The 16,441-nt window shown below is 41.7% G+C and overlaps 3 protein-coding genes across 4 annotated transcripts in view; 2 read left to right on the top strand and 1 right to left on the bottom strand.

The window, feature by feature from the left end:
- The window catches only part of mmp16b (matrix metallopeptidase 16b (membrane-inserted)), a 37,445-nt gene extending 33,322 nt beyond the window's left edge, over nt 1–4,123 (top strand). For both annotated transcript variants that reach the window (XM_077518323.1, XM_077518312.1), the window contains one exon: nt 115–4,123. In XM_077518323.1, coding sequence (XP_077374449.1) covers nt 115–476 — 362 coding nt within the window. In that variant the 3' untranslated portion in view covers nt 477–4,123. The remainder of the gene's footprint in view (nt 1–114) is intronic.
- On the bottom strand, nt 4,066–5,970 carry LOC144017075 (uncharacterized). The gene is made up of 5 exons (XM_077518331.1): nt 5,869–5,970; nt 5,697–5,793; nt 5,479–5,595; nt 4,608–4,686; nt 4,066–4,526 (listed from the first exon to the last, which is right to left on the bottom strand). The coding sequence occupies exons 1-5, from the start codon at nt 5,967–5,969 to the stop codon at nt 4,438–4,440; spliced, it is 483 nt and encodes a 160-aa protein (XP_077374457.1). The 5' UTR covers nt 5,970; the 3' UTR covers nt 4,066–4,437.
- The window catches only part of LOC144017085 (uncharacterized), a 25,251-nt gene continuing 14,553 nt past the window's right edge, over nt 5,744–16,441 (top strand). Inside the window, exon 1 of the mRNA XM_077518336.1 lies at nt 5,744–5,891. The gene's annotated coding sequence lies outside the window, so the exon portion shown is untranslated. The remainder of the gene's footprint in view (nt 5,892–16,441) is intronic.

The following is a 16,441-nucleotide window of genomic DNA, read 5'->3' as shown; positions in this document are numbered from 1 at the left end:
CAGCTTCAGCCTGCAAAAATCTGGTCTTCATCACAATCTACTGGGTCAACAATAATTAACCCAACACTGGGTAAACTTTCCCAAAACTAATCTCTGCTCTCTGTGTCCGTCCAGGCTTCACCTACTTTTACAAAGGTAAGGAGTACTGGAAGTTCAACAACCAGCTGCTCCGCGTGGAGCCGGGCTACCCGCGCTCCATCCTGCGCGACTTCATGGGCTGCGACGGCCTCCCGCCGGACCCCGACTGGGACTGGAGCCCGCCGGCGGCCGAGGAGCGCCACTACGACAGCGGCGACGCCGACGTGGTCATCAAACTGGACAGCGCGGGCGGCACGGAGAAGGCGGTGGCCATCGCCATCCCCTGCGTCCTGGCGCTATGCATGATGGTCCTGCTGTACACCGTGTTCCAGTTCCGCAGGAAGAGCACGCAGCGCCACATACTGTACTGCAAGCGCTCCATGCAGGAGTGGGTGTGAGCGAGGAAGGCCCTGTGCGCCGAGCTGGGATAAAAAAAAAAAAAAAAAAAAAAAAAGGGGTCTAAAAATTGCCGCGCTTTGTGCGAACTGCACAAAAGGAGACTGAAGGCAGTGAGGGAGCCATATCTCTTAAGTCCTGTGTATTTATCTACTCGGACTCTTTTCTCTAACAAACTCAATAGAGCGAGTGTGACTCAAGCTCCTGTATGTAAGTGGATTTTTTTTTTCTTTTTTTTTTTGTCTCTCCCGTCTGCACACTTGCTTGAAGAAACCTCCCGAGCACCAACCAATTACATTTCAGCTTCAACTTGACTTTTGTTCTCAGTGAAATCACTCTGAGCTGTGCTTTTTTTTTTTTCTTTTTCTTTTTTTTTTTAATTGTATGACGGACTGATACACACTCACACACGTATTGTGTGGACCTTTTCTTCCAAAGAGGATGTTGGCTCAGTTTTGTTCCTCACTTTTTGGTGACATATTCAGACTTTTTTTTTATTTTTTATCATTTGTGAAGATAGCAGGCAGCGATAATGTGTGGTTAAAAAAAAACAACAACATTATCTTAACTAACTATGGGGCCACTTTCAGGGCTTTCCATAATCAAAGAAATTGTATTGGTCGTGACCAAATGGAAGTTTAGGGTTAGGTTGGCATGCCAATGATGAGTTGACGCGCAAGAAAGGCCTCATGAACGAACACATGCCCCAAAACCACAGACTTGGGAAAAGTGAAGCCACTGGTGGCCATCTTACCATCATATAAAAGTACAAATTTTCTTTCTGCGAAATGTAAACCTAACCTCTGTTAGTTCATTAGTTAGTTCAAATTCAAGATACTAAGATAACATATCCATATATTCAATAAAAAAATAAATAAAAGAAGTCAATAACAGTGGCAACGTAAGATGGCTGCCCTCTGTCTTCAGCCACAATGGGCCTGTTGATAGTCCGTTCAGACATCAGTCAGTGCCCTAAACACACAAGAAGTCAGCCATTTTAGTTTGAAGTGGCCATTGAGCCAACCAACATGTCCTTGAAGTTTTGTCTGATTGCTAACAGATTTAAAGCATGTAGCCTATACTAAACATGGGTGACACAAAATTAGGGAAAATTGTAGGGGTTTTTTTTTAGAGCAAGGTATCAAATTTTGATGATTCACACTCAAATATTCGCAGTTGACGAGCACAGAGTCAAGTGTTTTGGATTAAATGTCTAAATTAGGGCTAAAGATTCTTGCTAATCTACGCTAATGTGACTAGTCAGTCACTTCTGAATTTTGCTAAAAGATATACTTTAATAGAATTTTTTTAAACTCAATTTGAATGAAATCTAGCTCACCATCACTGAATCAAGTTGTAATTAGTGAGAGCTCTGCATTTCTTTCTCTTCGACGTGCTGGCTGTAGCCTACTGCTACAGTGTGTTACGAGTCGACACTTGTGCGATGCAAGTGTTCTCGTTAGCGCATAATTTTTGCCCACACATTTTTGGACAGAACGTCTTGGTGACAAATATGGAGCTTCACTTGGCGCCGCCAGCCCTGCGATCCCGCTGGTATGAATATTTTAAGACTAGCAGCGATCTGACTAGCCAAAGCTAGCATCTGGAGGCTAACGGCTATGCTAATCCACAACCAGCGAGGTTTGTATACTCGGTCGACTGTGTTGTCTTCTGACCGTTATCGTCTGGTGGGTTATCTTTTACCAGCAGCAAAGGTCCTCTATTGACTTGTGGGAAGAAAATATATCACGTTAGCGATGAGTCAACTTAAAGTAAATGTCGATACAGAGTTGTAAATTCAAATGTTTGACTAGATTGTTCGATGAAATAACTTCATACCGAGTTCTCTGTCAGGTACACCTCCCAACTTTAACACAATCAAACTTTATTGATGCAGTAGGTTTCTTTTTGGGCTACACTAAAACATTCCTGTGTCAAAGTTAGCTTGGCAATTGAGAAGTAAAATGACCCTAAACCACCCAATCCCAGACCTAACCCTTTACAAACATTTTTGTCAACTTTAGCTCCGTTTTAGCCCTTCTGGTCTGTTTGCCACCATCGACAAGTGCATTCCGTTCATCTTAATCGTCCGTGTTAAGTGCATTCCGTTCATCTTAATCATGTTTTGTGTTTTGACGTAAAACATGGAGATAGGGAAAAAGGCAAAAGAGGATAAAATCATCCATGAGAAGGATGGTTTTGAATATTTTCCTCTGAGAAAATAGTCATTGAAGCTCGATATACAACGCGAGATATGACACGCATGTCAATCGAGTGTGTTGCTATAGCTGAAAATATAGTGCAAAGTACTTTTACTAAAAACAAAACATTAACTGAGATTAATAGAAAAATAAATTACTTGAAAGAGAACAATCTTGTCTAATTACCACTACCACTGCTTGAATTAGTGAGTATATTTATAGAAATAAAACACCTCTAACAAATATTTCACATATTCTTTGACATTACATATCTAAAATCAAATATTTATACGCTAGACAATGTCTAACCAAAGTATGATTAAGTATTTAAGATGATGTGAGCAGCTATTGACAATTATGTATCATAAATGCAGTCTCGACAGTTTAGTGCACGTGTCAAGATCCAGTCCTCGAGGGCCTGAGTCCTGCATGTTTTCGAGGTTTCTCGACTCCAACACACCTGATTCAATGATCATGATAATTATCAGGCTCCTGCAGAGCTTGCCGATGAGCTTAACTCATTCACTGCCATTGACGGGAAAATACGTCAAATGATGCATTTTTGCTGGGCTGGCAGTGAATGTGTTAAATATGAATCAGCTGTGTCGAACGTGGGAAAACCTCTAAAAACATGCAGGACTCGGGCCCTCGAGGACCGGACTTTGACACCTCTGGTTTAGTGGAACTTTGATGGATTTTTTTTTTTATTTTTTATTTTTTGTGCTTTTTCTACTTGTACTTGAAACCGTCTCAGCCTTTCAGTTGGGCGGACCTTTCGCATCATCATTTTAGTGGCGAAAGAGGTTAAAACTGAAGTTCATGGTCCTATTTGCTGTACAAGGTGTTTTTTTGTTTGTTTGTTTGTTTTTTGTTTTTTAAAGAAAGCAGACCTGACATACGTCTGTGACGGTGTTCAGGTGCTTATGTCAGGTCGTTGCATTTAAAAGTGGTTTAAAGTGTGTGTGATGAACTGTGGTTTTGTGGGTACAATAAGGCCAGGCGGGACTGTATGAAGTACCGTATTTAATGTTAGAGAAAGAGAAAAGCATCTGAAACTTTTATTTTATCTCCTATACTTCTCATAGCATTCATGTGTTTTTATAGAGAGACCAATCAGGAGCTTTCTGACACTTTAACGTGGACGAACTCCACCTTTGCTTTTCTTTTGTCTGCCTTTCATCCAACTTTGTGCTGCTAAGCATTAGGGCTAAGACAGGAAGTAGCTGATGCAACTAAAGGAAGTTTACCGGTAAACGTTTTTGGGTTTTTTTAACTCCCGACACGTCCGAGGCCTCGTGTAATAGAACTAAACTTATACTATTGCGTATATATGTACATAAAGTGGAGGATGCTGTCTGCTTGAAAGATTTTTTTTTTTAATCCATCTACTACTCCATGGGTAAAGACATGCTGTGTGGTATAAATAAAAAGAAGTGCATAATGAATGAGTGAGTGTGCCCTTTATTATCACAAAGCATGTTAAATTGAAAAGGATCTGCAGGATTAAGAGTAATTAGAATTTCTTTTATTACCCTAGAAAGTAGAAATTGCAGTAGAAAATGAGTCAAAATAGTACATAAATCATGTGTCTAATTTATGTCATATGCAATCACATTTCTGCTCTTATTCATGGATACCATCATACCGCTAACGGAACTGCGAGAGATCATTCACAATCAAAAAGTAGTCCACGGCTCACAGTCATGCAATGCATTTTTTTTTTTTGTTCAAAGTGTTGCAAGTTGGCAAACATAAAAGCATTTTAGGTACTGCAGTCGGCCTCTCCATAGCCCAGGCAAGCCCATTCGTTGGTCATCTCCAAGAAGCCGGTAGTCGAGGTGAGTCCACTGGCTGCAATCAAACGTTGGACATAATATAGCATAATATAATAAATGATGTTTCTCTAAAGACGCGTGCCTCTTCTGAGCTCACCTGACAGCACGTTGTAGAGGTTACAGTAGTTGACACCATCGTCGATAACAGCGATGAAGTCAAGAGATTTGGATTGCGCCTGGTGGGTATGTGGCAAATATTTAAAATACAGTGCACTCAATAACTGGCAAAAAAAAAAAAAAAAAGAGAGAAAGAAAGAAAGAGATAGATAGATCTGTAGGCTAGCTAGCAGCTAGATACTATGGATGGATGGATGGATGAACGGATGGATGAACGATGGATGGATGAACGGATGGATGCATGGACGGATGGACAGACAGACTCACAGACACGCGGCCTCCTCCAGTCATAATAGATAGATAGATAGATAGATAGATAGATAGATAGATAGATCTGTAGGCTAGCTAGCAGCTACTGTAGATGGATGGATCCGGATGGATGGATGGATGGATGGATGGATGAACGGATGGATGAACAGGTGGATGAACGGATGGACAGACAGACTCACAGACACGCGGCCTCCTCCAGTCATAATAGATAGATAGATAGATAGATAGATAGATAGATAGATAGATCTGTAGGCTAGCTAGCAGCTACTGTAGATGGATGGATCCGGATGGATGGATGGATGGATGGATGGATGAACGGATGGATGAACAGGTGGATGAACGGATGGACAGACAGACTCACAGACACGCGGCCTCCTCCAGTCATAATAGATAGATAGATAGATCTGTAGGCTAGCTAGCAGCTACTGTAGATGGATGGATGGATGGATGGATGGATGGATGGATGGATGGATGGATGAACGGATGGATGGATGGATGGATGGATGGATGGATGGATGGATGGATGGATGGATGGATGGATGAACGGATGGATGAATGAACGGATGGACAGACAGACTCACAGACACGCGACATCCTCCAGTCATGGTGGGGCGGAAGCTGAAGATGATGCTCTCCATCTGGAGACTGTCAGGAGAGGTGTGGTTGGCTCTGATGTCCGTGGGGCTGACAGTGACCACCTGGAACAGGAAATAGAGGACACTGGTGAGTGGATTTTTTTTTTTTTTTTTCGGGAGGATAATATGGTAAAGAGTCTTGAAAGAGGACTTTGGATTCTCACTGTGTAATGGCAAGCACTGCAGCCACTGGCCGGGTTGAAAGCTTGAATCTGTCGAAGAATCGCAGCGCTGACTTCAACACATGGCGTGGCAAAGAGCCTGTCGGGGGACGTCGTCGTCATCATCACGCATCGAAACAATCACGAATGGCCGTCGCTGAATAGCGGGACTCACCAGAGGGTCCTGCAGTGTGCACGGTAAGATAACGGAACCGGGGGACGGTCGGAGACGCACGGTCCCAAAATGATGGCCATCAGCAGCAAAGTTGTCCTCATTGCGGTCAGGATGAAGATGAAGTTTGATGAATGTGGAGCGCGTTGCCATTTTATAGGAGATGAAAGAGGCCATCATGCCAATATGACCAATGAATTTTATCATATCGGCTCATTAGATTGGATGCCTCCCATTGGTTCACCTAATTCAGCGATTTGGTCGCACATCTTCAGTCAGTAAATATATAGTATCATGAAACACACCAGTCACATGTCTTGTGACCATTACAGTATGTGTCTACAGAGCTATAGATGCTTCTCAAACCAGCTTCCCTTGAGCTGTAATGTCGAGTTCCATAGCATAAATATTGTAAATTCCCCTGCATTTGTGACATTGTGGAATGGAACGCATACGACTCCCGGCCAATCAAAGCGGCTCCCCTCATTCTCTTTAAAATCAGCACAGGGTGGGTCAGGGGGTACTTTTAAAATATAATAATAATAATAATAATAATAATAATAATACTAAATATAAATGTATTTGTACAGAGCACGTTGTCATTTTTTGAATAAAATATGGTGACGTCCACCACAGAGCACCTTGATCAAATCCACCAATGTCACGTTACACCACCTGCACCACAAATTAGGCCACCTCCAAGCTGGTCTAAAGTTTAGTCTACATTTTGTCGCCGGGGATTAATGATTGAAATAATTATTTTTCTTTGCGGAGCCGTTTTGCAAATCAATTATAGAAATACAATCTAAACATAAAAAAAGATGGATTCTGATTTGTTTGATGATCTTTTCAGGAATTTTGTTATGATTTGGGTGTTTGTGTGCACCTGTGCTGGTCGACCCAGTGGTCCAATTGTGTCTTGTCCAGGTGTTCCTCAATGTTTCATCAGTTACTCGTTTTCAAGATTCCTGTTTTAGACTTTTGTTGATTTTGTATTTTGGATGAATCCACTTTGTGTTTTTGTTCCGACCCTGCCCAGTTTCACAAACAAAATGTTTCAAATAATCATCATTTAAGTTGAACACGTGCTTTTATGCTTCAGCACTTTTATGTGCTTGTGTGATTTCACGAGTGTTGTTGCAAAAACTAGGGGTGTTAAAAAAAAATCGATTCGGCAATATATCGCGATACTACAGCAGGCAATTCTGGAATCGATTCAATAGGCAGCAGAATCGATTTTTGATTAAAAATATTCAACAAAACGTCTAAATGTCACACCTTAAGCATGGAAGAATGTTATATTAATGGAACATGTCAACTTCCGCTTACCCGCAGGACTTAAATCGGGAAATATGTCCTGATCGACTCTCCAATTAAAGGGTTAGAAATTCCCCTTTTTCCTCACCAGCTCTAAGGCGTCAGCGTGAGGAGACGGGAATTAAATAAGCCGATATATCAAAGTGGATTCACCTAGGTTTGTTCACTGTCATCTTATCATGAGGCCAATCCGTTTTCATACACCTATCAATCCTGAGTGAGTAACCACACACACAGAGCCCAGGAATGCTAGCATGTACACCTCACTTCATTGGCAGCTCCACTTTTCTAAGTTGTTTGCATTTGTTATTGACCTAGTAATTTAATAATCCTTGTTAGGATCATACGGATTTGTTATATATCAAGCAGGAGTATTTGACTTATATTAATACAGATGGAAGCATTGGTTAGAGGTTATTCAAATGCACTTACCTTCTTCCAGACGTCCGTTACTGTTGTCCGTCTTGGAAAAAAAATAATGAGGTGGACTTAAAATGTCCAAAATAAATAAAATAAAATCAAAAAAATAATGAGGGCTCATCAAACGTCCCAAATAAAATCATAAACAAACATTAAGGTCTTATAGAACGACCAAAGAATAAAAATAAAATCATAAACGAATGTGAAGGTCTTATAGAACGACCAAATTATAAAAATAAAATCATAAGCAAATGAAAAGGTCTTATAGAACGACCTCAAATAAATAAAATAAAATCATAGAAGGTCTTATAAAACGACCGGACTTATTAAAACGTCCAAAAGGAATAAAACCCAAACTAAATAAAATAAAGATTGAAACAAAACAATAAAATGATTGATTCAAAAATTATCTTTTAAACAATTTTATTGACAATAATAAGATAACCGATATGAATCATAAAAATCACATTTAATGATAAAACTTTAAATCAATCAAAATAAAATAAAATAAAATAAAATAAAATAAAACAAAATAAAACAGGAGATTAGGAATAATATAACCTTTTACAATAAGCTTTACAAGATTGATCATTCCTCGGAAAAGCTTAAGACCTGATTGACAATAAGATGTTTTTGGCAAAAATAATTTTGAAGATATGAGAGTGTATTAAATGGCCCCCACCCTAACACGCGATTAGTCATTCATATCTTCCTATTATACATCATTATTGCTAAAAGATTTGTACATTACCAATCATTGAAGAAAAGATTCCAGTCACAGCTTAATCCCAGTCCTTCGTAAAAATCCAAAGTCCAGGCAGGCAGTTATATTCCATCTTCGAGAATGCACTCTATACAGACACATCGCAGGGTGAAAAGGGGGCCTAGCTCAGAGTTGGTGACGGCCTTTTATACTCTTGGGCCACACCACTGACTCCTTCCGGTGAATGTCTCTCCGCGCACCTTCTCATATCAAAGCGCACTTGCTGGAACTCATTTTCAGTAATCTTCCACCGACGTGCCATGAAGATGAGTCATGATGAGGTCATACATTCCTTACAAATGTGTCATGGATACACAGCGTTGCATGATGAGTCATACATGAAAATATGTCAAGGTCTTCAGCTCTATTCGACAAATGATGAACGTTAAAATCAATAAAATCATATATATATTAATTAAGCAAGCATGAATAACATATATATACATTACATGTTAAATCCCAAATTCTCTCAGCTTGAATTTAACAGGTTAATTCTAATCTCTGTTGCACATCTTGTATATATCTTTGTTAAATCAAACAATACATACGGACAATCTTTTCAATGCAGTTACAGCAATATTATCAGCGATAAAAGACAGTATCGCTTATAAATGAAAGAAAAGAAAAAGAAAGACAGAAAAACTTCATAGTTGGCTTTCAATGTGTTACAAACATTGATCCAAAAATCAGGTTAACAATTATCGAATATAGATTGTGTTGTGTATTATTATTTAATTCAGGATATCATTTATTTATATTTAATTTGTATCTTATATAGAATGTCCGGGCAATGCTGAGTGGGTGGCTTAGTTGTACAGGTTTGGCGGCATCTGGTGGTTACTTTGAGGAACTACACCCAGAGGCCAAAGAATATTTATCAGTCCTGTAGACACCTATTGGTCTCTAACTAAGAATTGAGTCTAGCCCATTAATTTGCTATCTCATTTTACATGATATGGCGTTTCATCTGACCCACTCAATCCACTCAATTCAACACCCCCTCCTAGAGATCAATGGTGTCCAAACTGATCAACCTCAAAAGCCCCCATCCAACCCGTCACCTGCATGCAACCCCCTTGTGTCCTCCGGCAACGGAGACACCGGGGATTCAGAAGGCAAGGAGTCGGACGGAGGATCAGTAAGAGGAGACCACAGGCCCAGTTCACCTATCATCAGGGAGGGAGATGACCCCGTTCCACCCCCATCCTCGCCTTGCACACCCTCCAGGTCATCAGTGGTCGATGTAACCGTGGGGGAGGGTGATCTCAACAGTGGCACAGCCTTACCAACTGGAACATCCTGTCGGGCGGCTCTGGGTTCCCCAGGCTCGTCAACCCGGTCCAGGAAGGGCGAGGAGGGCGTTACAGGCTCGTAGGGCCACTCATCCTGATTGGATCCGACCTGTCTCAAAGGAGTGGCGGCTACACAGAAGCCAGCCAATGTGTTGAATGTCAAGCGCCGAGCACCGTCAGGCAGGCGCCATATCATGCGCATTAAAGGGAAAGTTCCCCCGATAAATTCACCCTCAACGTTAAAATAATAACGTATCTCTTTCAAACGACTTTGAACCAAACCTTCCAACTTACTTGAGCTCACGAGGTCAGCAAAGCCAGGCCATATCCAGGAACCACACTGGATATCAATGAAAAAATCACTGACGAAATTTAGAAAAAGCCCGTCTGGTATGAGCCACATTTCTCTACCCTCATCCACTGCGGGCAACGGATAGCAGCAGTGTCCATAGAAAGCGTCCCCCACCACCCAAGCGGACGTGAGGAGATCACTTCCACAGAAGACACACTGCGGCTGATCCTGGTTATCCTGTTAAACACACATCCAAAATTCGACAATTCTTAGACCTGGGGGAAACCTAAAATATTGCGGCTCCCAATATATACATTCTAATCTTAGTCTAAGTTTCCATCCGCATCTACTTCATCAATGCGGAACACCTCTACTACGGGAGAGCGAGAGTGTGGTCGCTCTTCCGAGTAGCGAAACCTCTTGGCGGGAGAGTAAAAAAAATACATAGATAAAAACCCAAATTACTAAAACCAAGTGGTCGACCAGACATAACCAAAGGAGAATTAAAATTATTCCCCACACTATTAATTTAGTTGTTCGCTATATCCGACACAACAATAAAAAAGCCATATTATATAAATTATCCAACATTCCACTTCATTACTCACGTTTTGAAGGGCGCCTGGCCTTCCAATAATACCTTTACCCAAAGCATTACAAGCCATGGTTAGTTGTTGGTTACTGTTCCGCCAAAAGATTTCAGTGAGAAGTGAGGAAGTCAGGGCTAGGGCGTCTTATCTATAATTGGATCGATCCCGCCCTTTTCTGAAGCCCATCCCCACTTCTCAATAATTTCCCCTTAGTCGGCCCCCCCATTTTTTCTGCAGCTCGTTGGCCAATAACTGAGCTTTAACCTTATTTGGTGAGGTTTTCTCTTTATAATTTCGGTGGGTGGATAATGCCAAAATCCCTCTTTTGATAACTGCAACAGCTATAACTGCTGACAGAACAATTCCTGACACTAGCAGGAACCATAGTCCTACATCATATAATAAACCATACAGCCCTGTACTTATCCCAATAATCGCCGTCCCTGCTACATCTTCTACAACTTCCCCGGCTGTCGTGGCCACAGTTTTTACTACACCTTTTATTGCCAATCCTATTCTCTCATACCAAGTACATACATGTTCTCCCTTATGATCATATTCGTCCCTGTGTCCACAATGCAGCCATCTTTCAGCAGGTTCGTGGCATGTGCCAGGGCCATAAATTTTATTAAATCCCAGCCAATCAAACCCTGTAACTATATCCCCTTTACAAAGGGTCTTCCTAAATGCGTGACCTTCTAAGATCTGCATCATAGAGTCAGGAGGCTTGGGGATCATTCTTAATCCTACCATTTTGGATAAGTCATGATCTTTGTCCCATCGCGTACAATATTCTCTACCCGCAGCTTGACTCCGGATCCATTGATTACTGTTATCCTTGATCCATACTGCCCCCTCATAGTTGGCATAATTCTCATCGCGATAACATACATTACAAAAATTCTGAAATCGGGAGACTTTATAACAGGGTATACGTGCTAATACAATTGTGCATTCATTAAAATCTTTCACGGACTCTCCCCCCTTACACAACATTTCCCATGGTCTTGGATTAGCATATAAGGCTGGTTTTTCAATGTCAGGCCAAATATCGTTCTCTTTAGAATACACCGTCACCATATATTGATATTTAACCCAATAATTCTCCGACTCTCCTAAGCAAGGTATCACATCCTGAACCATCTCATCTTTATTGAGCCCCCACCACGTCTTACTTTCATCTCTCGTATGTCCTTCTCTCCATGCTTGGAGCACTCCTTTAATCGTTAGGTTTGTGTTCAACCCTGTACAGTTATATATCCAATGAGTCAAAGGTGGTGTTCCTATCTCCACCAAGGGGCATCGTGGTAAAATTCCACTTATCCACTCCTTCCTATGCAATCTGTTATACATTCTCAATGCTACACATTGGTCAATTTTATCAAAATCCCCTTTTGGGACATTATATAAATCATCCGGTGTAGGAATACGTTGAGCCCACATCCGTGCCCATACTACTTTTAACATATTTATTCCCAAAGTTTTATTAAAGGTTGATTTCAATATATATATATCTCTTTTCCATATCCATGGAAAGGAATCATTTAGCCATACTTCATGTTTCACTTCTATTTTCTCTTGATCTAATGCATTTCCGGCATATAATCTAATAAAGTGACTCAGGATTAACCTTACATCACGCCTAAGCCCTATATCGGAGGGTGTAATTATATTACCCTCATCTGCATAACAAAACATATGATAGGGCTCAAAACAATATTTCATCATATTCCAATCACAATGGCTATTATTATACGACTGGGCCTTTTCTAACATTAACTTGCATCCTGGCCGTCGCATTATTACTAATTTCTTCTGTGATATTGGTGCAGGCTTTTTAAATTTTACAAACCTACGTAACTTAAAAAATTTAGGTGACCTACCTGACGATGAAGCAGGAGTACCTGGCAAGTAATCAGTGGTCCCGTTGGTCCCTGGCTCCTTGCACCGAAAGGTTATACAGTTCCAACATCGTTCCCATGCCGGGCGAAATTCGGTACAGGTGTCATTCCGTGGGGCCGCCGGGTAGGTAAAGTCAGGGGCGTCATGGTCTGTCTTCAACCAGTATCCACCTGTTGCATCTGGCAGTCTTGCACAATATTCGTTGAAGTACCAAGCAGGTTCTTCCTTCCCGATCTGGACCCAGTTTTTTCTGATGAGTCTTTGTTCTTGCTTCTTCAGACATAACAAGGTAATATTGACTGTAAAGTCGCTTGTTGTGTTATCAACTCGTAGAATCACTGGATGTGCACACTTGCTTTTTGATTTCGCAGGATATATAATACTTCTTCTCAAGACCTCTAGGGTTTCATTATAATATGTGCTGTTAAAGGTGCGAAGATAGGAATTTAGGGTTGCTATCTTCTCCCTTCTCCATTCTACCCCACAGGGTTTTTCCTCTCCAGCACCGCAGGCTCCCTTCTCCCTTCTCCATTCTTCACAAACATGCTTCACTTCCACCTTCCAACACGTCTGATTGGTTATTTTAGTGGTGCCATGTCGTATTTCTACTAGGTCGAGGGGATTAATCGGGGCTGTGCTAGCGATGCTAGATTTTTGTTTCATCAAATAATATATCAAAAATATTACCATACAACAAAGTGTGATAGCCACCAAAACTCCTCCATACCTCCAATTTTGTCGCTGGCGGTTAATAGCTTTAGGTTGTTCATCAACCGTGTCCGGTGGGTCTTCTAGCTTAGTACTAGAGCTTAGCTCTAGTATTACTAGCTTGCTACAACCTTGCTCTTCCTCCATCTCGTAGCTCCGTTTCATGCTTTCTTCTTTTGGTCTTGCCCTTTAAGGACTGTTGCGTTTTAATATCTCATTAGCTCCTCCTCCTTTTCTTGGGGGTTGGCCTTCATTACCCAGTTATCTTTTCTATATACAAAAATTTATTTTCTTTTAAATAAAAGGGTTTTTCCAATTTATTGATAATCAATCTTCCTAGCTTTTTTGATCTTTTGACCACTTATCTTCATCATGTCTGGCCCTTCCCTCCATTCCGCCTTTGACCTCGCGGCTGGAGTTTCCAATACTTTACCCATCTCCATCCGTTCCTCCTTGGAAAAAATGGAATGAGGGGCCCTTCTACACTTTCTCACCAATTCTTTCCATCTAGGTGATCTATACTCACATGGATTTGCCTTGTTAAAACTAGGACATCCACGTAGCGACCGATGCACTCGGCGGTCGCCAACTACATGTCCTTCACCGGTACAACCCGGGTATGGACATCCTTGCCACCATTTTTTCTCTGGGCGACTTTTATAGTCAGATTTTCCCCTGACATGGGTCACTCGCTCTTGCCCGAGCCTTCCCTCACTTAATGAATTCGCATTAAGTTTTTCTAGCTTTTCTGTGGCCACCTGGGCTAATGCCATCATCTTCTCATTACCACTAGGCCTTATTTTTTCACTCTTTTCATCTCTATAGGTTCTACCACTATACATTCTTATCTGTGCACTACTATGGCACTCCCTATAAAAAGTACATTTGGGGTGAAGCCGCTTGGCCTCCTCCTCCGTACTCATCGACACTTCCATTCCCAATGAGTATATACCCTCATAAGGTTTCATGGCCATCATTATTTTTACTTTTATCCAGTATCCTGTGTCCGACCTCGTATCTTGTTGAGGCGACACCACTGGACTCACCCTTACTACTGCTGTTTTAGCCTTATATTCCATTTTATCCAATGTAGCGTACATTAACACATTACTACTACACATACTACTAATATTTATTACCCTTTCTTGTGGGACGTCAGGTAATGTTTCCATCGGAATATCCCCTCGGGCTAACACACCATTGATTACTGTGGCCCAGGGTACCCCTGGTTCAACTACACACTTAGGTTCAACATATATTCGAGTTGGCGTCGCCTCCGAGCCAACAATAAGCGGAGCCGGGCGATACTCACCTCCTTCTGGCGGCCAGTTGTTGTAAAGCAGCGCCTGAAATCTTGGGTCGCATGTCCTCTCGTTTATCTCCATCGGCCAATAGGTCAGCAAATCGGAACTCAGCGACTTTATCGGGGTTTCCGCTCTAGTTAACTGCCACCCTTCGGCTTCCCCAGCTCTTATCAGTGAACCTCTTTCCATTCTCATCCAACAATGTTGACAATACAATACCTTCTCTCCATCCCACATACATTTACAATACTGTGCATCTGTATTCTCTTGCGAGGCTAAATCCCACTGAACATGCACTTTTATTCTAGGTAGGCTCTTTATTCTACAATACCCACATACCTGTATTTCAAATATCTTAGCCGTGCCTACCTCGCTCAAATCCGGCTTAAGCTCGTCCAACCAGCCTTCGTCGGATATCTGTTCCACATTCCCCTGGCTCCTCGACTCTTCGCTTCCACTACAAATTATGCAGGTCAAGATAGCCGGTTGCCAACTAAAATCTTCTACTCTATTAACAATATATCCTCTTATTGCATTTATCCAAAGATTAAATGCCCTACCAACCATTACTTCCTTTTCAGTCCTCCGCACGATGACAGCTCCTTTCACCATAACGAGCTTGACAAAGGCCGGCGTGGCTTGTTCCATCTTTTAATTATTTGTCTTACTCCTTAGCTTTAGGCTGAATTAACTGGCATTGGTTTTAGCTGCTCTACCCCTTGGAGTCCCTTCTTTTTTAATCGCACTGTATTTCTGTCTAAAACTTCTTCAATGATGTCAGATTGGTCATACTTCGCTTTTACTGCCTGACTATCGGATGGACCATGAGATTTTATCCACACTCTCTGTCCTACCTGAAATGGGCACTTTCCTTTCTGAGTGTTTTCTGTACTTTGCATTCGTCCTACCTCAGGAGCGACAAAGGGGCGCTGGTTTAACTCCTCTGAAGGGGAAGGTCTATCTGCTCTGCTCCTCCCATTCAAGTCCTTGACCAACTCCACCAATTTTTCACTCCATTCTTTTCCATTAGCATTTTTCCCGAGCCAACTTTTAACTAGGCCAATGGTTCGTTCAGCCACGCCATTAGCTTGAGGGGTGTAAGGCGGAGAGTAAGTCCTCATTATTCCCCACTTTTGACACCACCTGTCTATTGTAGCGTTTTTGAAATGAGTTCCATTGTCAGTTCTTAACTCTCTCGGTATGCCTAACCACATACAACCCTCTTCCAGTGTTTTTAGTACGCTATTAGCATTCGCATTACGTACCGCTTTTAATCCAAAATGTCCTGACATCGAATCTACAAGCACAACAAGATACTTCTCACCTTTAGTGCCGTTTACTCCCATGGGGCCTGCTACGTCCATGCAAACTGATGCCCATGGAACAGTGCTTTTAATCGTCAATCCGTCCACTCGCTGTCCTCGGCGTCCTGCATTATACTTATTACACAACTCGCAATTTCGTATAACTGAACGGATTTTCTTTTCTGGGATCCAAAGTTCCAGTTTCTCCAGCTCTCTCTTTGTGGGCAAGGCACCTCCATGGCCTAGCGCTCCATGTACGGCCTTAGTAACCTCACACACAAACTCATCTGGGACCACTTTTCCTCCTTTGGGAGTATTGTCCCATTTTTCTGCTCCTACAATTACCAATCTTCTCTCTTGGACGTATTTATCTATTTCATCATTTCCTCTCCAGTGAGCCCCCTCCTTGACGTGGGCTTTCTGGTGAACAACATCGATAGTCATATTTAACCTTAACTCGGCTATTTTCTTCCATAACTCAGCGTGAGCAATTTCTTTACTCCTCGCTCCTTCAAACCCATTTTCTTCCCAAATGGATAAATCTTCTCTGAGCGCCTGGGCGCAATAGTGACTATCGGTTATAAGTCTTACTCGACTCACGTGTAATCTTATGGCCTCCAACAATCCTTCTAACACCGCTGTAGCCTCTCCTGCTTGGGCACTACCAGGAGTCTGACCTTTTCG

Source organism: Festucalex cinctus, chromosome 1 (genome assembly GCF_051991245.1).
Source record: "Festucalex cinctus isolate MCC-2025b chromosome 1, RoL_Fcin_1.0, whole genome shotgun sequence".
Classification (NCBI taxonomy): Eukaryota; Metazoa; Chordata; class Actinopteri; order Syngnathiformes; family Syngnathidae; genus Festucalex; species Festucalex cinctus.
Note: the sequence above shows the minus strand (reverse complement) of the source record. Positions and strands in the feature narration are given on the sequence as shown.

What these genes read in the sequence shown, in the direction of transcription:
- LOC144017075 (XM_077518331.1), bottom strand. Translation starts at nt 5,969, where the DNA reads ATGAGGACAACTTTGCTGCTGATGGCCATCATTTTGGGACCGTGCGTC. An exon ending in GCACACTGCAGGACCCTCTG is followed by an intron (nt 5,794 to 5,868) that starts GTGAGTCCCGCT and finishes GTCCCCCGACAG; the next exon opens with GCTCTTTGCCACGCCATGTG. An exon ending in GCAGTGCTTGCCATTACACA is followed by an intron (nt 5,596 to 5,696) that starts GTGAGAATCCAA and finishes TTCCTGTTCCAG; the next exon opens with GTGGTCACTGTCAGCCCCAC.